The following is a 24,960-nucleotide window of genomic DNA, read 5'->3' as shown; positions in this document are numbered from 1 at the left end:
TTACTGATAGGGGTGTAAAGGTACACGTACTCGGACCGGACCGTTTCAGTACAGGACTGATCCGAGTACGTGCGGAACAAAAGTGATTTAATCTGTGTTCCCACACGGACCGCAAAGCTGAAGCACACCTCAGGGTGGAGGAAGGCTGTGGCTGCTGGTATGGGACACAGCTTTTAGTTAGTAACTTGTAAAAAAGTTCAAACATAAACTGTGCAAACTGTGCAGATTAGTAGTTCCTCGAGTCCTGTTGGTCTGGACAGTTGCATATAACCGGGATGGAGTTCTTTTTACAGACTTACTCTTAAGTTTTGTTTTCATTTTCAGCGATGATCCCGTTCAAACTAAGAGCAAAAGGGGAGGGGGAGACGCGTCTGTGTGGGAGAATAACCTGCAGCATGATAGAATGAACACCTCCCTCCCCATTCCCACAATAATGGACAAAGAGACGTTGACAAGACGAGAGTAGTGTGCCGTTGTTGTTCAGCGGACATCGGGTACGTCACAGGCAACACGTCCAACTTATTAAAGCACTTGAAAAGGCACCATGCGAACGTAAACATCACTGCAACTAGGAAAAAACAGACAGCCTTTTGCTAGTAATTCTAAACGAGCCAAAGCCATAAAAAATGCCATTGAAGTTCTTATATCGACAGAGGGAAATATTAATAGTTCTGAAACTACACTGTCCCAGATGTGATTAGGTTTATTATGTGCTTAAAGGGCATTCAAAAAAGTGTTGCCTTCATAAACTAAAAGGTGGAAGTGTAATTTAAAAGAAATATTTTTATATATAGGCTATATTAATGACTTCATTTCATTCTAAAATACTTTATTTCATTCATATCTTTTATTTATTGGAGACTCTTTTGGTTGAAGGAAGCAACATAAGTTTATTTTATGTTTTTTTTACAATGTTTAATTTAAAATGTTATTAAAAAGTAACCTGAGCAGGTGTACAAGTCTGAACTGTCGATGCTGCACTTAGTCCAATGTGTAAAAGGGAAATTATAAATGTTCCTATAAAGAAAAAAAAGCGTTGCATCAGGTCCCTTTACTGTAGTGAAAATGTACCAAACCAAAGCTTCAAAACTGAGAACTGTACCGAACTGAAATGTTTGTGTACCGTTACACCCCTACTTACTGAGAGCCAATCAAACTTACAGTTCATATTCAGCACTGAATGATGTTTGACAGCACTGAAATGTAATAATCCACTTCTAATCAAGTTCAAATGGAGTTACCATGGCAGCCAGGAAGAATGGAGATCCAAATCAACAAACACATGCAGTGAATAAAGTCTGACTAATCAAAGTGCAGCACAAAGAATCTATGAACCATCTGCTGTCTCCAACTGTTCTGTCCTCAGAGGTCACATTCAGCACAAACAGGAGCCTCATTTCCACTTTCACTGTCACACACAATGTGATGGCAGCAGGAGTGTGCCACGTCCCTTTGTCCTGTCTAACTACTTTTAAACTGTGTTTCTGAAGTCATGGAGACCATTTCTTTACCATCAATCTAGGCTCTACAACATACATGTTTTTGTTTTAATTGAAATTTAACTGGATTGGATGAACAGATCAAAATCTAAAGAAACAGATGATAACTCAGTCCTTGTGAGTTTTTCTCTGCTTGTCTAAGGTGTAGGCCACGCCGTCCCGACCTTACCTGGCCACCTGGCGGCCTGCAGCTGACTTGTGTATTGTTGTTGGATGTTCCTGCTGGCCTGTACTATGGTGATCGTGGACTTTGCTGTGTGCCTTACTGTCTGCACAGCCAGAAGACGAGGAGGAGAGCTAGCTTATGTCTCTAAAGATATTCTGTTTCTATTTCATCACTGAATTCACGTCTGGATGTTTTTGAGGAGAGAACTTGATGTTGGAGACTCTGCATATTTACATGTTTATGAAAATGAACGTCAAATCAAAAATGATTTCTGCTGTTTTTAAAGTTGATGAGCTCCACGAGCTCGACTACGAGCAGCCGGCCAGCAGCCAACATAAAAATGTGAAATGTCACAAAAACTGCATGTTGTAAAAGATACATTTCTGTTGGATGTGATGAATGGTGATTTTCTATTCACTGGATTATCACTTTTATTTCAGTTTACATTTTTTATTTAATATTTAAACTCTCATGAGTTTCCATCACCCTCACTTTGATCATCACTTTGTGTTACTTCCAGCCCTCATCCTGTTGTAGTTTGAAAGGTTTAATCATAACAGAAACACAATCTGGACAGCAGCAGGCACAAACCAATAGTTATCTAACCTCTGAATTTAGCCAAGTCATAAGATCATGTTCTGATACACAAGACACACACACACACACACACACACACACACACACACACACACACACAGACACAGACACACACACACACACACACACACACACACACACACACACACACACACACACACACACACACACACACACACACACACACACACACACACACTCTTTCCTGTTAAGAGACCAGTTGTCTGTCCAGGAAACTTCTAGGAAATGGTCTTCATATAGCACACATGTTGTAATTGCTCAGTGTGTTGATTGCCCATAAAAGGATGATTGGGATGTTATAAAAGTTCCGGTTGAGCGAGGACGCTGGCGTGTATGTCGCCGCTTCACGATCCGTGACAAAAATGGTGTTTCTTTTGTGCTATCTATGCTTCTCCCTCCTACTTATCCTCTACTAACAGTCTGCAAACAGATCGACTTTGCTGCTGCTTTCAGTTTGTGTAAACTGACAGCTACTCACCATCTATGACGATCAGCTGTTAGCGCTAGCCGCCGATCAGCTGTTAGCTTCTCGCACAGCTATCAGGATATCCTCACCAGTCTGTGATCACTGGACCCTCGCCTGCCTTATTGGTGGACCTTCCTTCTTCGTCGGCCACGTCGGCTCCCTACCTGGCTTGGACCCGTCGCCCTGCGCCACCTGTTGGCTACCGCTGGCTGCTGCTTCCCCCCTACTCTGGCTCGGCTGCTGGCGGTGAAGAGGCCTGCCTGACAACCAGACTGCCGGCTGCTGCTCTCCTGCTCAGATTGTGTCCAGACGGGTCCCCCGTCCGCCACAAAATTGGTCCTTTCCTTATCCTGGTTTGGTTCTCATTCCTGCGGTTTTCCTGACCCCGGCTGGCGCCCGGTAGCTTGCGGCTTTCAGCCTGCGGCTAGCAGCTGCTCTCCCTGCTGCGGACATGGTACTACTAACATACTCCGCTCTGCAACTCCAGAATCTCGCCTGCCACTTCTCTCCGGACAACCTTGCTTCCATTAAATCTTTGGGACTCCTGCGCCGTCCTCACTACGTGCATAGGGCTGCCCGATGCAAGTTTGTTTACACTGACCATGCTATCCCCACTGTAGTGTCTGACCGGCGCCATCATCACAACAAATCACACGTGCACAGCAGATACCTGATACCTGTTGTTGTGTGTGTTGACAGAACCACTCCTCTCTCCCCCTCTGCTTCAGAATACACCACCGCCTCATTTATGCTGCAGAATGCTCGCTCCCTTAACAACAAAGCAAACCTATTTCACTAAATATCAAACTTTACTGACAGATCCACGTCATCACAATCATTCAAACCGATGGTTTTATTTAGGCTATAATCGCGCATGTAGTGAGCCGTTTCCAATAAGTAACTTTCATTATGACAATATATATACATAAAATAAAAATAAAAAATAAAAGTCTGCCACATACATATTGCATCAGCGCCGTCTCGCCTTCATCATCCCGGACGGACCTCAGAGGACCGGACTTATACACTAATGTAATCACTGATGTAGAGTTAAACATTGGACTAACACAAAGACCATAGAGCCTCCAGTTTTCATTAATATATTTCAATATCTTGCATTTATCATCAATTGTGATTTTTAGTTTTAATAAAGAGTGCACAGAGACATGGCGATGGCTTCACACATTTCACCTCCTCCATACTCAGCACATCTTCATCAGCTGCATGTATTTATTCTGTAAATAATTCAAGTGTGGACATTAAGTCGGGGCATCTCTGACACGATCATTAAGCCATATATTTGATCATAATTAGTCACAGTGCAGACGGAGATGCCCACGAAAATATGTGGCCAACAATTCAAAGTTTTTGTTGGTTGATCAAACCTTTGATTAATAATATGATAGAGTGAGGGAGAATGCTGACTGACGTGTCCTCTCTGCCACTATATGAAGAAATCAGTGTGGGTCCTGTAAACATGTAAACATTGCAGATATACTCGTGCGTAATGATGAACGGTGGATGTTTTGGCACATAGGACAGCGTGAATGCAGCAGCGACGTGGTGTCATTCTCTGAATTTTCTTCAGTTCGTGATCCTCCTGCTCCAGCAAACTACCGATATGTCCATTTTATCCTTCACTTCTGTTAGGTGGGGGTTGTTTCTGTTTGTATAAATCCAATGAAGAAATCGTGAAACAGACTGGAGATTATAACACCGTTTAATCGGCCGAGGTCAGACAACTTCATCAAACAAGCACGCTTCCAAATCACTTGACTGACAAAGTGCTGACAAAGTAACAGTGTTCACTGCTTATATTCTGTCAAAAAGGTGCAACCCACAAATTCCTTTCCATTTGGGTACATCACCATAAAACAATAAAGATGACATGACACTGATTTGTATACGTAACAACTGTAGACTCTCTGTCTAGCAAACAGTTGCTGACAACATATGCTTGGCTCCTATCCAAACATAGATCTGCTACTACTTAGGTGCTTCGCTCATATAAGGTTACAGCTTCAGACACATAAAGGTAGGAGTGTTAACAGGTGGTAGGCAGACTTGAATAATACATTTCACGAAGTTACAAGATTAATGAATTTCATGAAAATTTGTACTAACAACTTCATTCACAAGTTCCTTTGTTTCTGGGTCAGAAAGTTTCGTTCCTTCGTCTAAACTTCAGTTTTCGTGATCCAACGGTGGAAACCTTTGATCTGCCCCCTCGTTTGGATGCATTTTCATTCACGAGCTGCTTTGCATTGACCGTTTATGGTTGAATGTGGGCGTGTAGAGGGCGGAACATGGGACTAATGTACGTGCGCACATTTCCAGGTGGATGGTGATTTATAAAGGGAACATTGCGTGCAGGTGTGCGTACGAACGGTTTTATAACTCTGAATCATTTTGTGCGCACGCCATTTCTGGGTTTTTGGCACACGTACATTTTTAGTATGAATTTTACGCACTCTTTTATAAATGAGACCCCTGGTCATTTTTAAAAACCTCCTCAAACACCATCTGTTCACCAAAGCATTCAGCCTCATCTAACACTCCCCTCAGCTGATCACCCACTCCCTTTCTCCTTCATTTGTTTGTCTAGTGTTTCTATCCTTTCTCTTCTCTGTTTGTGTTTTTCTATTCCTCTATTGTTGTCTCCCCCCCACACACACACACACACACACACACACTTTGTAAAGCATCCTTGGGTTTCATGAAAGGCGCTATATAAATCTAAGTTATTGTTATTAACTTCTCAAAGAGAAATAAACAAATCCTCTATTCACAAGCCATAGTCTCTGTCTGATTGTTCAAGAGCATTTACTCTTCTACACTCCAACATGTGCTGCTGTGTTCTGATGAAGAGAAATGAAAACACACTCACACTTCCTCAGACCAGGATCCAGTCTGTGCAGTCCACTATGGTCCAACCTGGAGGAAGAAACCAGATCAGAATCTATTTCATACATCTTCATTTAAATCCAGCATCAGACAAGAAGCAGAGTTCATCATTCAGAAACAGTGAGACAGCTTCTGTGTGTCTGTCTGTACCTCAGTGTCTCCAGTCTGCAGTGTGGATCCTCCAGTCCAGCAGACAGCAGCTTCTCTCCTCGTTCTCCTGGATGATTGTAGCTCAGGTCCAGATGTCTCAGGGGGGAGGAGCTTAGAGCTGAGGCCAGAGACGCACAACCTTCTTCTGTGATCAGACAACCTGACAGACTACACACACACACACACACACATATAAACACCAACACACCAACACACACACACACACACACACACACACACACACATACAAACACACACACACACACACACACACACACACACACACACACACACAGACACACACAGACACACACACACACACACACACACACACACACACACACACACACACACTCACACATATAAACACCAACAAACACACACACACACACACATACAAACACACACACACACACACACACACACACACACACACACACACACACACACACACACACACACACGCACACACACACAGACACAACACACTTAACATCCATAGGTCCATTCTTCTCTGTTTTACCAGTAACATCCCGTCATAACCATGCAGCTGAACAGAATAGACTTCATAATCTGATACTAATCAATATTTACTCTGGTGACAAATAGTGAAGGTAAGACAGAGCGTGAGATAAACACACAGACTGCTTTGACATCAGCAGTGATGTAGAAACAGTTCTGAACTGTTTCATCTGAAATAAAGATTCTTTAGTTCTTTATGTTCCAAACATTATCCATGGTTTGTTTGTTGGTGGGGAAAGAACTTCATATTTAACTTTCTTTATTCCAGTCCAGCTTCCTCAGACTAAAAGACTGAGAGCTATAGAACGAGCTCAGAGCTTTACAGCTTTAATGTGGTAACATACAGGAAAACTTTAAACCACCACCAAGGCCCATTTAATAAATGATTCATCAAGAAAACATGATCTTAGATGAATAATGTGGATCAGCAGCACACTAACCTGAGAGTGTCCAGTGAACAGTGTAGAGTCTTTAAACCACTACACAGCAGCTTCACTCCTGAATCATGCAGGTTGTTGTTGCTCAGGTCCAGCTCTCTCAGACTAGAGGACTGGGAGCTGAGGACTGAGGACAGAGCTTCACAGCTTCTCTCTGAGAGGTTACAACCACTCAGCCTGAAGAGGATATGTTTGGTAAGTTAATCAAAATATCAAATAAACTAAGTACATTTAAGCTTATTGGGTAAACTTTCACATGAATAAGTCCTTACCTGAGCGTTTCCAGTGAACAGTGTAGAGTCTTTAAACCACTACACAGCAGCTTCACTTCAGAATCATGCAGGTTGTTGTTGCTCAGGTCCAGCTCTCTCAGACTAGAGGACTGGGAGCTGAGGACTGAGGACAGAGCTTCACAGCTTCTCTCTGAGAGGTTACAACCACTCAGCCTGAAGAGGATTCAGAAGAACACAAATGAAAGAATTTACAAATTATAGTTGTTTTTTTCTGAATAAAGAGAACTACATTTGAACTGGATAGTTATGTGAGCACGTACAGAGCTTTGTTTGAAGCTTTGATCACAGGCAGCAGCCTCAGAAGAGCCTCCTCTGAAGCAGAGTATTTCTTCAGGTCAAACACGTCCAGATCTTTTTCTGATGACATTAAGATGAAGACCAGAGCTGACCACTGAGCAGGAGACAGTTCATCTGTAGAGAGACGTCCTGATCTCAGGGACTGTTGGATCTCCTCCACTAGAGAACGATCATTCAGTTCATTCAGACAGTGGAACAGATTGATGCTTTTCTCTGCAGACAGATCCTCACTGATCTTCTCCTTGATGTACTTGACTGTTTCCTGATTAGTCTTTGAGCCACTTCCTGTGTGTGTCAGCAGACCTCGTATGAGATTCTGATTGGTCTCAAGAGAAAGACCGAGGAGGAAGCGGAGGAACAAGTCCAGGTATCCATTAGGACTCTGTAAGGCCTGGTCCACAGCACTCTGATATAAATGTGTTGGGTCAGGTTTTTCTCTGAATACTTTCGACCACCAGGATGTTGTTTGTTCTTCTGACATCAGATTGACTCCAGAGTTGATGAAGGTCAGATGGACATGAAGAGCAGCCAGAAACTCCTGAACACTCAAATGGATGAAGCAGAACACCTTGTCCTGGTACAGTCCTCTCTCCTCTTTAAAGATCTGTGTGAACACTCCTGAGTACAAAGAGGCTGCTCTGATATCGATGCCACACTCTGTCAGGTCTGAGTCATAGAAGATCAGGTTTCCTTTCTGCAGCTGCTCAAAAGACAGTTTTCCCAGAGACTTAATCATCTTCCTGCTCTTTTCATTCCAGTGTGGATCTGTCTCAGCTCCTCCATCATACTTGATGTTCTTCAGTTTGGACTGAAACACTAGGAAGTGGATGTACATCTCAGTCAGGGTCTTGGGCAGCTCACCTCTCGTTCTGGTCTTCAGCACATCCTCCAGAACTGTAGCAGTGATCCAGCAGAAGACTGGGATGTGGCACATGATGTGGAGGCTTCTGGATGTCTTGATGTGGGAGATGATTCTGTTGGCTTGCTCCTCATTTCTGAACCTCTTCCTGAAGTACTCCTCCTTCTGTGGGTCAGTGAACCCTCTGACCTCTGTCACCATGTCAACACACTCAGGAGGGATCTGATTGGCTGCTGCAGGTCGTGTGGTTATCCAGAGGTGAGCAGAGGGAAGCAGTTTCCCCCTGATGAGGTTAGTCAGCAGCACATCCACTGAGGTGGACTCTTTGACATCAGTCAGGGTCTCGTTGTTTTTAAAGTCCAGAGGAAGTCGACACTCATCCAGACCGTCAAAGATGAACACAACCTGGAACTCTTCAAACCTGCAGATTCCTGCTTCTTTGGTTTCAGGAAAGAAGTGATGAACAAGTTCCACCAAGCTGAACTTTTTCTTCTTCAGCACATTCAGCTCTCTGAAAGTGAATGGAAATGTGAACTGTATGTTCTGGTTGTCTTTGTCTTCAGCCCAGTCCAGAGTGAACTTCTGTGTTAAGACTGTTTTCCCGATGCCAGCCACTCCCTTTGTCATCACTCTTCTGATTGGTTCATCTCTTCCAGGTGAGACTTTAAAGATGTCTTCTTGTCTGATGGTTGTTTCTGGTCTGTGTGGTTTCCTGGATGCTGTTTCAATCTGTCTGACCTCGTGTTCATCATTGACCTCTCCAGTCCCTCCCTCTGTGATGTAGAGCTCTGTGTAGATCTGGTTCAGAAGGGTTGGGTTTCCTGCTTTAGCAATCCCCTCAAACACACACTGGAACTTCTCCTTCAGGTTAGATTTGAGTTTTTGTTGGCACACTGCAGCGACTGTCCCTAAATAAAGAAAGAACTGAAATCATTGAACAGATCCTGATATAGATGACATGACTATCTGAGTTTGGAACTTTAAACCTCTTTGTCCTTTTTCTAAAATACTAAATCTGTTAAAATGTTCTTACTGCTCTGCAGACAGTCAGCCAGCTCCTCCTGCTTCATTCTCCTCAGGAAGTAGAGAGTGATCTTCAAAAATTCCTCTTTGCAGCTTCTCCCCTGCTCTTCATCCTCACTCTGACTCTCTAAGCATTCTGGGTAATCTGGACTCAGAACCCTGTGGACTCTCTTCAGCTCGTTCTTCACAAAGGTGATGATGTTCTCCTCCAGCAGCTGGAACAGAAGGAGACACTGGATATTTAATATAAACTGGTAGAACTCAACATGTGGTTCATCTGTCAGTCTGAAGGTCAGCTGGTCTAAACAAAACAATAACTTAGAATTAAATTATTGTAATGGTAGTGTATTAATTAACAGTGTGTTGAACACACCATAAAGATGGAGTCCAGGTCTGTTGGATTCTGCTGGTCTGATTGATCTCTGTGAACGTTGGAGCTCTCCTGTTGAACTCTGTGACAGGACATATTACACAAGAAAACAACAGGATATATATAATGAAACTCTGAGCCAAGATATGAGTCTTTAAACAACAGAGACATAACATTTACTTCATTTTTAATTCTCACCTTCCATCAGGGGCTGCTATGTGCTACGTACTACAGGTGAGTGTATTGCATAACTTCCTGTTCTCCGCTGTATTGTGTTGTTCAGTGCTGATCGTTAGAGCTAAAAGCTTAATTGTTAATTTTATCTAGTTTCTAACGACTGTTGTTTCCAACACACTGTACGTTCAGACAAACAGAAGTGATCGAAAAGCACTCTTTGTCTCTAGCGACAAATCTGCTTAAAAGTTTTGTTTATTTTAGCTACCTACTCTTAGCCTAGCTTAGCAGTTAGCTTTATTTACAATGGCTTTGTTTTCTGTCTTTCCTTCTCCTGCTCTCTCCTGCTCTACGTGTCAGATGTCAAGTTACTCCTTGTCCTCCTTTAGTGATAATCTAAGAAATGTAGTTTATTTTTAGCTTTGGAGGCGAGGGTGTCTGAGTTAGAGAGATGGCTCTGCACAGCTGAGTCAGAGTCATCGTATGCAGCAGTAGTTAGCCAGCCACCTGTAGCCGGTGCGGGCCGACATATTTGTTTAACAGTTTTTATCACTCTCCTCCAGGTGCAATAGAACGTACAGTTAACAAACGGCACATTACCCCTGAAGTAGCCACAACTCTTACATAACATCTTACAGAAATACCACCTTACCATCATCCTGTGAACAACTTGTTACCGATTTTAATTATAAACTGAGGACAGTGCTTGATGCCTGCTCTCCAATCACAACTAAGACAGTAAAAACAAAAAAGGTCGTTCCATGGAAAAACAATGCGACCAATGCACTTAAGAGACTGCAGACTGCAAAACAAAAATAGAAATTGATAAAAAATATACTTGTAGAAGCAATAAAAAACTACAACAAAGCCATCCGAAAATCAAGGCAAGAATATTTCTCAAACCTGATAAACAGCCCCAGACATCTTTTCAGGACAATAGATTCTCTGTTACACCCCACAACCAATAACAGCTCAGTGCTCCCAGGATCTTAAAAAAAAAAATAATAATAATTCTAGTCTTCTAGTTAACCCTCGACCAAGGCTGAATTTTTCTTCTTTTGAAAGCCTTGTTCTTGTTCTTGTCTTTCACATCCAGTCTCAAGAACCTTTCAGCCAGTTCTAGTTGTTGTAGTTTGCCGCCCTCCTGGCCCATATTCTGAGTTTCTATCTGAATTTGCAGAATTCTTATCAAATTTATTCCTTAGCAGTGATAGAATAATTGTTGTAGGTGACTTCAATATCCACGTGGATGTTGATAATGATAGCCTTAGCACAGCTTTCATGTCATTATTAGACTCTATTGGTTTCACCCAGGGTGTAAACGAACCTACTCATCGTTTTAACCACACCCTGGATCTTGTTTCAAAGATCATTTTTAATCAGATTGTTCCAGTTTAAACTGGCAGATGGATAATCAGTAATCAGGAGGCAGAGGTGAAGTTCTCCACAGTTCTCTCTGTTTCTATTAGAACAGTATCTCACTCAGAATACAGCCAACACTGTGTCTGTCCTCAAATTCTTCAGACTGATGAAAGTAAAGTTAACAGAAGACGATTCCAGAGGAGAGGAGTCTGAAAACTGAAGGCTCTACCTCCCATAGTACATTTAGAGACCGAGCATCATTCACAACGAGCAGCAACTACTGTTAGGATACAGAACAGATCAAGATCAAGAACTTGTCCATAACAACTTCAGGAACCTCAACCTGGAACTCACTTCTGGGACAAAGTCTTCAGACTGACATTACTTCAGATGGGAATAAGTGCTGCTTGAACCACCACAGTAGTTTTTATATTGTGAGTCAGTCCAGAATATGGATCCTACAAGGTTTGTAAAAACACTCAAGAGCTTTGAAGATCTTTGTCTGCAGTCTTCATGATACAGCCCAAAAATAAATCTTTCCTCAGATTTGTCTCTTTATAAGGTTTGGCCTATTATTTTGACTTTGTCTAAGAATATTTAGCTTCTTTCTAGTAGGGCTGTTTTTGCTTTGAAGTCATGAAGTCCATCACACTGTCGGCTGGTTCTGTGTCAGGCAGGTTAAGTTCTGACAGGGTCGGGGAAATAGGGCGCAGGGAAAGACCCAAATGCAGAAAAAAATGGACTCACAGCTGCAATAAAATGATTCTTTTCCACATTTTACAGGCTTCAGGCAGGTCAGGGTTCAAGAACAAAAACTTCAAATTAAAAAACACAAGATAGAACCAAAGCACACAATGATCATGAAGTGGTAAGAAAACAAAATGAAGCTGATGAGGAAAATGAAGACAGGTGAGTAGAGTAGAAGGGAAGGTCTGGGCTATTGAAACCTAGAAGAGAAGGAGGTGAATTCTGAGGACCTCTGGTGGAGAAGTAGGAGAAACAGGAGAAAAGTACGAGTCCTGGGAGAGGTGAACATGGACTGAAGACTGAGAGTGATGTAAATGACTGAGGATGAAAGAGTGAGCCTACAGAAAAGCAGAACAGAGCTCTTTGTCAATTTCAGATCTCACCTTCCATCAGCAGGACGTCCATCTTTAAAGTTAAAAAGGCGACCCATAGACCGGTCACTCTTCATGGACACACAGCTGGGTCCAGGAGAGTCTGGTCTCTGTTCCTGCATCCTGATACAAAAAAACAACATTATCAGTTACTGTGAGCAGCAGATGAGACAGTGATGATGATGATGATGATGATGATGATGATGATGATGATGATGAAGGTGGGGAGATGTGAGTGCTGAGCTGTGACATGGAGAAGAGTCATGGGCCCTTTCTGAATAGCCACAGTTCAGTAAACTCTCGTGGTAATTCAGTATGCATATTTTGGGTCCACCTCAGTATACTGAACATTTCAGTATGAATACTAACTTCCGGGTTTTATGCAGTATGGATCGGATGCGTGCTTTCAGGAAATGAATTGTATTTTACCCACAATGCTGTGCGAAATTAAACGTAAATCGTCACCTCACGTTCACCTCCAAATCAAAACAAATTAGATGTGGATTAATTGAATCAATTTTTAATCTAGAGTTAAAGTCCCGATTGAAATCACTACTTTTAATTAAGAACAGAAAACAGATGTCTGCATTATTCTAAAACCTTTCCCCCTCTATTTAAATAATGATTTCACGATTTAAATGTGTCTTTATTGGTTTGTTTTATATTCTGTATATTACTGTCTTTCATTTGTACTTTTCTTTGGGCTACTATATGTTATTTAGTTATTTAATCTTTTACTTGTGATATTGTTTTGTTTACCTGACTGTATGCGCATTACTCTTCTTGAATATAGCTTAAAAAAAAAAAACGGTGTATGCGGCCGGTTCGGGTAACGTAAATGGCGACACTTCCATACTGAATGAATCAAGTTGGAACAAATATCTGCCTACGTGCACCTACTGAATAGTAGGTACTAACAGTATACAGCACGGATAGTAGGTACTGACTACTGACAGATTGAGTCGGTACTTGGCAATTTGGATACAGCCATGGACAGTTAGAGATCCTCACCTCAGAGCTTCATGTTCCTCACACAGAGAGGTTTTAGAGGGAGGGACTCCCTCCTCTGTGTCCTCACACTGATCCATAGCAGAGCGCCCCCTGCTGGGAGAGCTGCACTCTGTCACTACAACAACACTGATGGAGTTCAGCTGCTGAAGTCACATCCAGTCAAAGATCTTCAGCTGCTCTTCAGCTATTCTTTAAAATACAGAATGTGTCTGCCTCCCGTACCCCACTGGAAGATGATTCCAGAGGAGAAGAGCCTGAAAACTGAAGGCTCTACCTCCCATAGTACATTTAGAGACCGAGCAGCATTTACAACGAGCAGCAACTACTGTTAGGATACAGAAAAGATCAAGATCAAGGGCTTGTCCATAACAACTTCAGGAACCTGAATTTGCAGAATTCTTATCAAATGTAGTCCTTAGCAGTGGTAGAATAATTGTTGTGGGTGACTTCAATATCCATGTGGATGTTGATAATGATAGCCTTAGCACAGCTTTCATGTCATTAGACTCTATTGGTTTCACCCAGGGTGTAAACGAACCTACTCATCGTTTTAACCACACCCTGGATCTTGTTTCAAAGATCATTTTTAATCAGATTGTTCCAGTTTAAACTGGCAGATGGATAATCAGTAATCAGGAGGCAGAGGTGATGTTCTCCACTGTTCTCTTTGTTTCTATTAGAACAGTATCTCACTCAGAATACAGCCAACACTGTGTCTGTCCTCAAATTCTTCAGATTGATGAAATTAAAGTTAACAGAAGACGATTCCAGAGGAGAGGAGTCTGAAAACTGAAGGCTCTACCTCCCATAGTACATTTAGAGACCGAGCAGCATTTACAACGAGCAGCAATTACTATTAGGATACAGAACAGATCAAGATCAAGAACTTGTCCATAACAACTTCAGGAACCTCAACCTGGAACTCACTTCTGGGACAAAGTCTTCAGACTGACATTACTTCAGATGGGAATAAGTGCTGCTTGCACCATCACAGTAGTTTTTATATTGTGAGTAAGTCCAGAATATGGATCCTACAAGGTTTGTAAAAACACTCAAGAGCTTTGAAGATCTTTGTCTGCAGTCTTCATGATACAGCCCAAAAATAAATCTTTCCTCAGATTTGTCTCTTTTTAAGGTTTGGCCTATTATTTTGACTTTGTCTAAGAATATTTAGCTTCTTTCTAGTAGGGCTGTTTTTGCTTTGAAGTCATGAAGTCCATCACACTGTCGGCTGGTTCTGTGTCAGGCAGGTTAAGTTCTGACAGGGTCGGGGAAATAGGGCGCAGGGAAGGACCCAAATGCAGAAAAAAATGGACTCACAGCTGCAATAAAATGATTCTTTTCCACATTTTACAGCCTTCAGGAAGGTCAGGATTCAAGAACAAAAACTTCAAATTAAAAAACACAAGATAGAACCAAAGCACACAATGATCATGAAGTGGTAAGAAAACTAAATGAAGGTGTTGAGGAAAATGAAGACAGGTGAGTAGAGTAAAAGGGAAGGTCTGGGCTATTGAAACCTAGAAGAGAAGGAGGTGAATTCTGAGGACCTCTGGTGGAGAAGTAGGAGAAACAGGAGAAAAGTACGAGTCCTGGGAGAGGTGAACATGGACTGAAGACTGAGAGTGATGTAAATGGCTGAGGATGAAAGAGTGAGCCTACAGAAAAGCAGAACAGAGCTCTTTGTCAATTTCAGATCTCACCTTCCATCAGCAGGACGTCCAGCTTTAAAGTTCACAAGGCGACCCATAGACCGGTCACTCTTCATGGACACACAGCTGGGTCCAGGAGAGTCTGGTCTCTGTTCCTGCATCCTGATACAAACAAACAACATTATCAGTTACTGTGAGCAGCAGATGAGACAGTGATGATGATGATGATGATGATGATGATGATGATGATGATGATGAAGGTGGAGAGATGTGAGTGCTGAGCTGTGATATGGAGAAGAGTCATGGGCCCTTTCTGAATAGCCACAGTTCAGTAAACTCTCGTGGTCATTCAGTATGCATATTTTGGGTCCACCTCAGTATACTGAACATTTCAGTATGGATACTAACTTCCGGGTTTTATGCAGTATGGATCAGATACGTGCTTTCAGGAAATGAATTGTATTTTACCCACAATGCTGTGCGAAATTAAACGTAAATCGTCACCTCACGTTCACCTCCAAATCAAAACAAATTAGCGTGGATTAATTGAATCAATTTTTAATCTAGAGTTAAAGTCCCGATTGAAATCACTACTTTTAATTAAGAACAGAAAACAGATCTGCATTATTATAAAACCTTTCCCTCTCTATTTAAAGAATGATTTCACTATTTAAATAATGATTTCACTATTTAAATAATGATTTCACTATTTAAATGTGTCTTTATTGGTTTGTTTTACTTTATATTCTGTATATTACTGTCTTTCACTTGTACTTTTCTTTGGGCTACTGTATGTTATTTAGTTATTTAATCTTTTACTTGTGATATTGTTTTGTTTACTTGACTGTATGCGCATTACTCTTCTTGAATAAAGCTTAAAAAAAAAAAACGGTGTATGCGGCCGGTTCGGGTAACGTAAATGACGTCACTTCCATACTGAATGAATCAAGTTGGAACAAATATCTGCCTACGCGCGCCATCACCATCATCACCATCATCACCATCATCATCATCATCATCATCATCACCATCATCACCATCATCATCATCATCATCACCTCACTGTCAGTCTACAAACATCACATCTACCTGGTTCACCTTCATCATCATCATCATCATCATCATCATCACCTCACTGTCAGTCTACTAACATCACATCTACCTGGTTCACCTTCATCATCATCACCTCACTGTCAGTCTACAAACATCACATCTACCTGGTTCACCTTCATCATCATCATCATCATCATCACCTCACTGTCAGTCTACTAACATCACATCTACCTGGTTCACCTTCATCATCATCATCATCATCATCATCATCATCATCACCTCACTGTCAGTCTACAAACATCACATCTACCTGGTTCACCTTCATCATCATCATCATCATCATCATCATCACCTCACTGTCAGTCTACTAACATCACATCTACCTGGTTCACCTTCATCATCATCATCATCATCATCATCATCATCACCTCACTGTCAGTCTACTAACATCACATCTACCTGGTTCACCTTCATCATCATCATCATCATCATTTCACTGTCAGTCTACTAACATCACATCTACCTGGTTCACCTTCATCATCATCATCATCATCATCATCATCATCATCATCACCTCACTGTCAGTCTACTAACATCACATCTACCTGGTTCACCTTCATCATCATCATCATCATCATCACCTCACTGTCAGTCTACAAACATCACATCTACCTGGTTCACCTTCATCATCATCATCATCATCATCACCTCACTGTCAGTCTACAAACATCACATCTACCTGGTTCACCTTCATCATCATCATCATCATCATCATCATCACCTCACTGTCAGTCTACTAACATCACATCTACCTGGTTCACCTTCATCATCATCATCATCATCATCACCTCACTGTCAGTCTACTAACATCACATCTACCTGGTTCACCTTCATCATCATCATCATCATCATCATCATCATCATCACCTCACTGTCAGTCTACAAACATCACATCTACCTGGTTCACCTTCATCATCATCATCATCATCATCACCTCACTGTCAGTCTACTAACATCACATCTACCTGGTTCACCTTCATCATCATCATCATCATCATCACCTCACTGTCAGTCTACAAACATCACATCTACCTGGTTCACCTTCATCATCATCATCATCATCATCACCTCACTGTCAGTCTACTAACATCACATCTACCTGGTTCACCTTCATCATCATCATCATCATCACCTCACTGTCAGTCTACAAACATCACATCTACCTGGTTCACCTTCATCATCATCATCATCATCATCATCACCTCACTGTCAGTCTACTAACATCACATCTACCTGGTTCACCTTCATCATCATCATCATCATCATCATCATCACCTCACTGTCAGTCTACTAACATCACATCTACCTGGTTCACCTTCATCATCATCATCATCATCATTTCACTGTCAGTCTACTAACATCACATCTACCTGGTTCACCTTCATCATCATCATCATCATCATCATCACTGTCAGTCTACTAACATCACATCTACCTGGTTCACCTTCATCATCATCATCATCATCATCATCACTGTCAGTCTACTAACATCACATCTACCTGGTTCACCTTCATCATCATCATCATCATCATCATCATCATCATCACCTCACTGTCAGTCTACAAACATCACATCTACCTGGTTCACCTTCATCATCATCATCATCATCATCACCTCACTGTCAGTCTACTAACATCACATCTACCTGGTTCACCTTCATCATCATCATCATCATCATCACCTCACTGTCAGTCTACTAACATCACATCTACCTGGTTCACCTTCATCATCATCATCATCATCATTTCACTGTCAGTCTACTAACATCACATCTACCTGGTTCACCTTCATCATCATCATCATCATCATCATCATTTCACTGTCAGTCTACTAACATCACATCTACCTGGTTCACCGTCATCATCATCATCATCATCATCATCATCATCACCTCACTGTCAGTCTACTAACATCACATCTACCTGGTTCACCTTCATCATCATCATCATCATCATCATCATCACTGTCAGTCTACTAACATCACATCTACCTGGTTCACCTTCATCATCATCATCATCATCATCATCATCATCATCATCATCATCATCATCATCATCATCACCTCACTGTCAGTCTACTAACATCACATCTACCTGGTTCACCTTCATCATCATCATCATCATCATCATCATCACCTCACTGTCAGTCTACTAACATCACATCTACCTGGTTCACCTTCATCATCATCATCATCATCATCATCATCATCATCTCACTGTCAGTCTACTAACATCACATCTACCTGGTTCACCTTCATCATCATCATCATCATCATCATCATCATCATCATCATCATCACCTCACTGTCAGTCTACTAACATCACATCTACCTGGTTCACCTTCATCATCATCATCATCATCATCATCATCATCATCATCATCATCACCTCACTGTCAGTCTACTAACATCACATCTACCTGGTTCACCTTCATCATCATCATCATCATCATCATCATTTCACTGTCAGTCTACTAACATCACATCTACCTGGTTCACCGTCATCATCATCATCATCATCATCATCATCATCACCTCACTGTCAGTCTACTAACATCACATCTACCTGGTTCACCTTCATCATCATCATCATCATCATCATCACTGTCAGTCTACTAACATCACATCTACCTGGTTCACCTTCATCATCATCATCATCATCATCATCATCATCATCATCATCATCATCATCATCACCTCACTGTCAGTCTACTAACATCACATCTACCTGGTTCACCTTCATCATCATCATCATCATCATCATCATCACCTCACTGTCAGTCTACTAACATCACATCTACCTGGTTCACCTTCATCATCATCATCATCATCATCATCATCATCTCACTGTCAGTCTACTAACATCACATCTACCTGGTTCACCTTCATCATCATCATCATCATCATCATCATCATCATCATCATCATCATCACCTCACTGTCAGTCTACTAACATCACATCTACCTGGTTCACCTTCATCATCATCATCATCATCACCTCACTGTCAGTCTACAAACATCACATCTACCTGGTTCACCTTCATCATCATCATCATCATCACCTCACTGTCAGTCTACTAACATCACATCTACCTGGTTCACCTTCATCATCATCATCATCATCATCATCATCATCATCATCATCACCACCTCACTGTCAGTCTACTAACATCACATCTACCTGGTTCACCTTCATCATCATCATCATCATCATCATCACCTCACTGTCAGTCTACTAACATCACATCTACCTGGTTCACCTTCATCATCATCATCATCATCATCATCATCATCATCTCACTGTCAGTCTACTAACATCACATCTACCTGGTTCACCTTCATCATCATCATCATCATCATCATCACCTCACTGTCAGTCTACTAACATCACATCTACCTGGTTCACCTTCATCATCATCATCATCATCATCATCATCTCACTGTCAGTCTACAAACATCACATCTACCTGGTTCGCCTTCATCATCATCATCATCATCATCACCTCACTGTCAGTCTACTAACATCACATCTACCTGGTTCACCTTCATCATCATCATCATCATCACCTCTCTGTCAGTCTACTAACATCACATCTACCTGGTTCACCTTCATCATCATCATCATCATCATCACCTCACTGTCAGTCTACTAACATCACATCTACCTGGTTCACCTTCATCATCATCATCATCATCATCATCATCATCACCTCACTGTCAGTCTACAAACATCACATCTACCTGGTTCACCTTCATCATCATCATCATCATCATCATCATCATCATCATCATCATCATCATCATCATCATCATCATCACCTCACTGTCAGTCTACAAACATCACATCTACCTGGTTCACCTTCATCATCATCATCATCATCACCTCACTGTCAGTCTACAAACATCACATCTACCTGGTTCACCTTCATCATCATCATCATCATCATCACCTCACTGTCAGTCTACAAACATCACATCTACCTGGTTCACCTTCATCATCATCATCATCACCTCACTGTCAGTCTACAAACATCACATCTACCTGGTTCACCTTCATCATCATCATCATCATCACCTCACTGTCAGTCTACAAACATCACATCTACCTGGTTCACCTTCATCATCATCATCATCATCATCATCATCATCATCATCACCTCACTGTCAGTCTACAAACATCACATCTACCTGGTTCACCTTCATCATCATCATCATCATCACCTCACTGTCAGTCTACTAACATCACATCTACCTGGTTCACCTTCATCATCATCATCATCATCATCATCACCTCACTGTCAGTCTACTAACATCACATCTACCTGGTTCACCTTCATCATCATCATCATCATCATCACCTCACTGTCAGTCTACTAACATCACATCTACCTGGTTCACCTTCATCATCATCATCATCATCATCATCATCATCATCATCATCATCATCATTACCTCACTGTCAGTCTACAAACATCACATCTACCTGGTTCACCTTCATCATCATCATCATCATCATCATCATCATCATCACCTCACTGTCAGTCTACTAACATCACATCTACCTGGTTCACCTTCATCATCATCATCATCATCATCACCTCACTGTCAGTCTACAAACATCACATCTACCTGGTTCACCTTCATCATCATCATCATCATCACCTCACTGTCAGTCTACAAACATCACATCTACCTGGTTCACCTTCATCATCATCATCATCATCATCATCACCTCACTGTCAGTCTACTAACATCACATCTACCTGGTTCACCTTCATCATCATCATCATCATCACCTCACTGTCAGTCTACTAACATCACATCTACCTGATTCACCTTCATCATCATCATCATCATCATCATCATCACCTCACTGTCAGTCTACTAACATCACATCTACCTGGTTCACCTTCATCATCATCATCATCATCATCATCACCTCACTGTCAGTCTACAAACATCACATCTACCTGTTTCACCTTCATCATATTCATCATCATCACCTCACTGTCAGTCTACAAACATCACATCTACCTGGTTCACCTTCATCATCATCATCATCATCATCACCTCACTGTCAGTCTACTAACATCACATCTACCTGGTTCACCTTCATCATCATCATCATCATCATCATCACCTCACTGTCAGTCTACTAACATCACATCTACCTGGTTCACCTTCATCATCATCATCATCATCATCATCATCACCTCACTGTCAGTCTACTAACATCACATCTACCTGGTTCACCTTCATCATCATCATCATCATCATCATCACCTCACTGTCAGTCTACTAACATCACATCTACCTGGTTCACCTTCATCATCATCATCATCATCACCTCACTGTCAGTCTACTAACATCACATCTACCTGGTTCACCTTCATCATCATCATCATCATCACCTCACTGTCAGTCTACAAACATCACATCTACCTGGTTCACCTTCATCATCATCATCATCATCACCTCACTGTCAGTCTACTAACATCACATCTACCTGGTTCACCTTCATCATCATCATCATCATCAGTCTACTAACATCACATCTACCTGGTTCACCTTCATCATCATCATCATCATCATCACCTCACTGTCAGTCTACTAACATCACATCTACCTGGTTCACCTTCATCATCATCATCATCATCACCTCACTGTCAGTCTACTAACATCACATCTACCTGGTTCACCTTCATCATCATCATCATCATCATCACCTCACTGTCAGTCTACTAACATCACATCTACCTGGTTCACCTTCATCATCATCATCATCATCATCATCACCTCACTGTCAGTCTACTAACATCACATCTACCTGGTTCACCTTCATCATCATCATCATCATCATCATCACCTCACTGTCAGTCTACTAACATCACATCTACCTGGTTCACCTTCATCATCATCATCATCATCATCATCACCTCACTGTCAGTCTACTAACATCACATCTACCTGGTTCACCTGGTGTTATGATCTAATCTTCTGTTCTCTCTTATAGTAGATGATTTATTCCTCTCAGATGTTCTGTTCTTGTCAGACTGATTATCCAGCTGAAGTATTAAAGTAGTTGTAGGTTCTGAATGTATTCACTGCACAGTCTGTAACTTGGACATGAATCACTCTTTTTTAAGATCTGTCATCATCTCCTTCTTGTTCTAATTTGATGAATTTAAATGATTTTATTTAAACTTTTATGAATTGAACTTTTTTGAATTGATCCTCTAGCATCTGTAGTGTCCCACCTGAAGGCATGTATTTATATTCGTTATAATCAACATTTATATAAAGTGGTCATGAATAATCATAATAGTATTTCAGTATAATAATGAACTAAAAGACACATATTATGCAAATTAGATAAATAAATAATAATAGTGTGAGGGTTGCATATTATAAACATAACACAATCAACTAAGGATGAAATGCAGAAGGGCACATGTGCACATGAATTCAAACTGAGCCTACAAAGTGAAACTCATCAAGGATAGAGTGAAAAAAGTTAATGCTTAGATGAAATTTTGCATGGTCAAAGAGTGAGGTCTCAAGTTTCATACGAGCTCGCTTTTGGGGTAATTAATTAACAAATCTTAGGCTAACCTGACATTTACGAGAGGTGAAGGAGAGACAAATACAAGAAAAAGGACCATCATTCCAAGAAAACCTGCCATACATGCTGTGTTGGTGTGTCGATGTCCGGTCACAAGATGGTTGGCCAGATATATACCCCATTTATCAAGAAGACATGACATTGCAGTAGGTTTTTTTTTGACTGCTAACTTCTGAAAATAGCATGTGGCAATGTATGGGACATGGCTGGGGCTGTGAAGCCCACGTGGGACATAGTTAGAGCTATCAGGCCCACGTGGGACACAGATGAATCTATAAAGCCCATGTGGGACACAGATGGATCTATAAAGCCCATGTGGGACACAGATGGATCTATAAAGCCCATGTGGAGGAGGCGGATACCATCTCCACGCCCTCAGCAAGATAAGTATATATTGTGTGATATTCTTTGTCTTGGTCAGTCGTCTGCAGACGGCTCACTACTTTGGATTCTGAGAAAGATTAATAAAGCTTTTAGTTCTCAATTTGTTTGTCTCCTGGGTCCAGTCTCTGAAGAAAGACAAACAAGCTTTAAAACACCACTTAGAACTTCAAAAGGACAGTTAGATTTAGAGTTTAAAATGTTGATCTCTTTGTTGGTCTGGTCACAGGCAAAAACTGACCCTGCCTATTTTCTGGATTTATTAAAAAAAGGACACTACACATCAATAAAGTTTTATCTTATCAGAGGAGGCTTCACTGCAGGACTTTGAATCATAAAACAATAACAAGTCAAACCCAACAAGTCATTGATTAACCAAGAACACAGTCAGCTGATTGAGAGAGTTACAACAACTTCTTATGAATATGTTCCACTGTAAAGAAAACGTAATTAAGAAAAATGTTTAAATCAAAATGATAATCACTCAAACATTTCAATTACAGAAGATAAAGTGATGATCTCAATGAAAGAAACTTCCAGAGCGGGCTCGTCTTTAATCGACCTGTTAGCATGTTAGCATAGCCTGCATCGGGACTGAGGATCATTGTGTGTCCTTCACTTCTACTTTAGTCAGAGCAGCTAATGAATCCGGTGGCTAACTGTTAGCTTACAGCTCTTTTTACACTTAAATTAAATGAGTCTTTCAAACAGTATAAAAAGTGTCTCTTACCTTCAACACGGAGAACTAATCTGCATCTCAACAGGACAACGTCAAAGTCAAGTCTCCTGACACCAGGAAATACCAAAGTCTAATAATCACCATAGCAACAGGGAATCAAAGGTCACAGCTTTATAACATTTTATTGAAGGAAGCTTGTTTATTGTGTCAGATGATCCTTTACTGCTTTGATATCAGATATATTGTGTGATGATAGAAGTTGATGAAAGTGTTTGAGGCAGTCTGTTGTCCTGCAGTGGTCTGTAAAAAAGGAAGGGCTGCTGTATGGGATCAATTGCCTGTAAATAAGATTTTGAACTCGTGAAAGGTTACTTTGGTGAAATATTTTGTGCACACAGGTAAGGTTTGCACATGTGCAAACAACAATTCTGTTGTTGTGAAAAAATGTGAAGATGTGTAATGATTTTGTGCTCACAGTTCAGATTGCACAAATTCCCTATCTTCACGTACGATCCTGAAGGTACACGCACAAGCTTTGAGTTACAACCACAAATTTTGACAGAGTCTTTACGCCTAAGTCTCCAGCCAATCAGCACGTCTCTACCTTGTCAACTGACAATCAGAGGAAGCTGAGTCTGTTTAGTATGGAGTTAGATCCGTCTCAATTTTCATGAATGCACACAGAAGGATTCACAAATGTTTTTTGTGATTTATAAGGACTCTATCCACAAAAATAGTTTTCAATACACACACAAATATTTAGCATTGTATATAAATGTAAAAAAATACACAAATAAAAAAAAGATTCATGAACAAATATTTATAGTTTTATATTTAATAGAAATCCACAAATGTGTGATTATTAAAAAAACTGTCTCTGTATTTCTCTTCTTCCTCTCTGTCTGTATTTCTCTTCTTCCTCTCTGTCTGTATTTCTCTTCTTCCTCTCTGTCTGTATTTCTCTTCTTCCTCTCTGTCTGTATTTCTCTTCATCCTCTCTGTCTCTGTATTTCTCTTCATCCTCTTTGTCTGTATTTCTCTTCTTCTTCTCTGTCTGTATTTCTCTTCTTCCTCTCTCTCTGTATTTCTCTTCATCCTCTCTGTCTGTATTTCTCTTCATCCTCTCTGTCTGTATTTCTCTTCATCCTCTTTGTCTGTATTTCTCTTCATCCTCTCTGTCTGTATTTCTCTTCATCCTCTTTGTCTGTATTTCTCTTCTTCCTCTCTGTCTGTATTTCTCTTCTT

The 24,960-nt window shown here is 41.0% G+C and overlaps 3 protein-coding genes across 3 annotated transcripts in view; 1 reads left to right on the top strand and 2 right to left on the bottom strand.

Annotated features, from left to right (window-relative positions):
* Window positions 1-24,960, top strand: part of LOC136181101 (NLR family CARD domain-containing protein 3-like) — a 785,212-nt gene that overhangs the window by 463,147 nt on the left and 297,105 nt on the right. The gene's annotated exons all lie outside the window — the stretch shown is intronic.
* The window catches only part of LOC136181122 (NLR family CARD domain-containing protein 3-like), a 236,446-nt gene that overhangs the window by 2,221 nt on the left and 209,265 nt on the right, over window positions 1-24,960 (bottom strand). The window lies entirely within an intron of this gene.
* LOC136181063 (NLR family CARD domain-containing protein 3-like) lies at window positions 6,286-12,292 on the bottom strand. The gene is made up of 4 exons (XM_065961244.1): window positions 12,271-12,292; window positions 7,316-9,119; window positions 7,035-7,208; window positions 6,286-6,939 (listed from the first exon to the last, which is right to left on the bottom strand). The coding sequence occupies exons 1-4, from the start codon at window positions 12,290-12,292 to the stop codon at window positions 6,750-6,752; spliced, it is 2,190 nt and encodes a 729-aa protein (XP_065817316.1). The 3' UTR covers window positions 6,286-6,749.

The sequence above is a fragment of the Labrus bergylta genome, chromosome 2 (assembly GCF_963930695.1).
Source record: "Labrus bergylta chromosome 2, fLabBer1.1, whole genome shotgun sequence".
In the NCBI taxonomy this organism is placed as follows: domain Eukaryota; kingdom Metazoa; phylum Chordata; class Actinopteri; order Labriformes; family Labridae; genus Labrus; species Labrus bergylta.
This window is presented reverse-complemented; position numbering and strand designations above follow the sequence as displayed.

Excerpts from the sequence above, each read along its gene's own strand:
- LOC136181063 (XM_065961244.1), bottom strand. The coding sequence starts at position 12,292 with ATGGACGTCCTGCTGATGGAAG. Across the intron at positions 9,120-12,270 it reads GGACGTCCTGCTGATGGAAG|GGACAGTCGCTGCAGTGTGC; the intron begins GTGAGATCTGAA and ends TTCTTTATTTAG. Across the intron at positions 6,940-7,034 it reads TGTTCACTGGAAACGCTCAG|GCTGAGTGGTTGTAACCTCT; the intron begins GTAAGGACTTAT and ends TATCCTCTTCAG.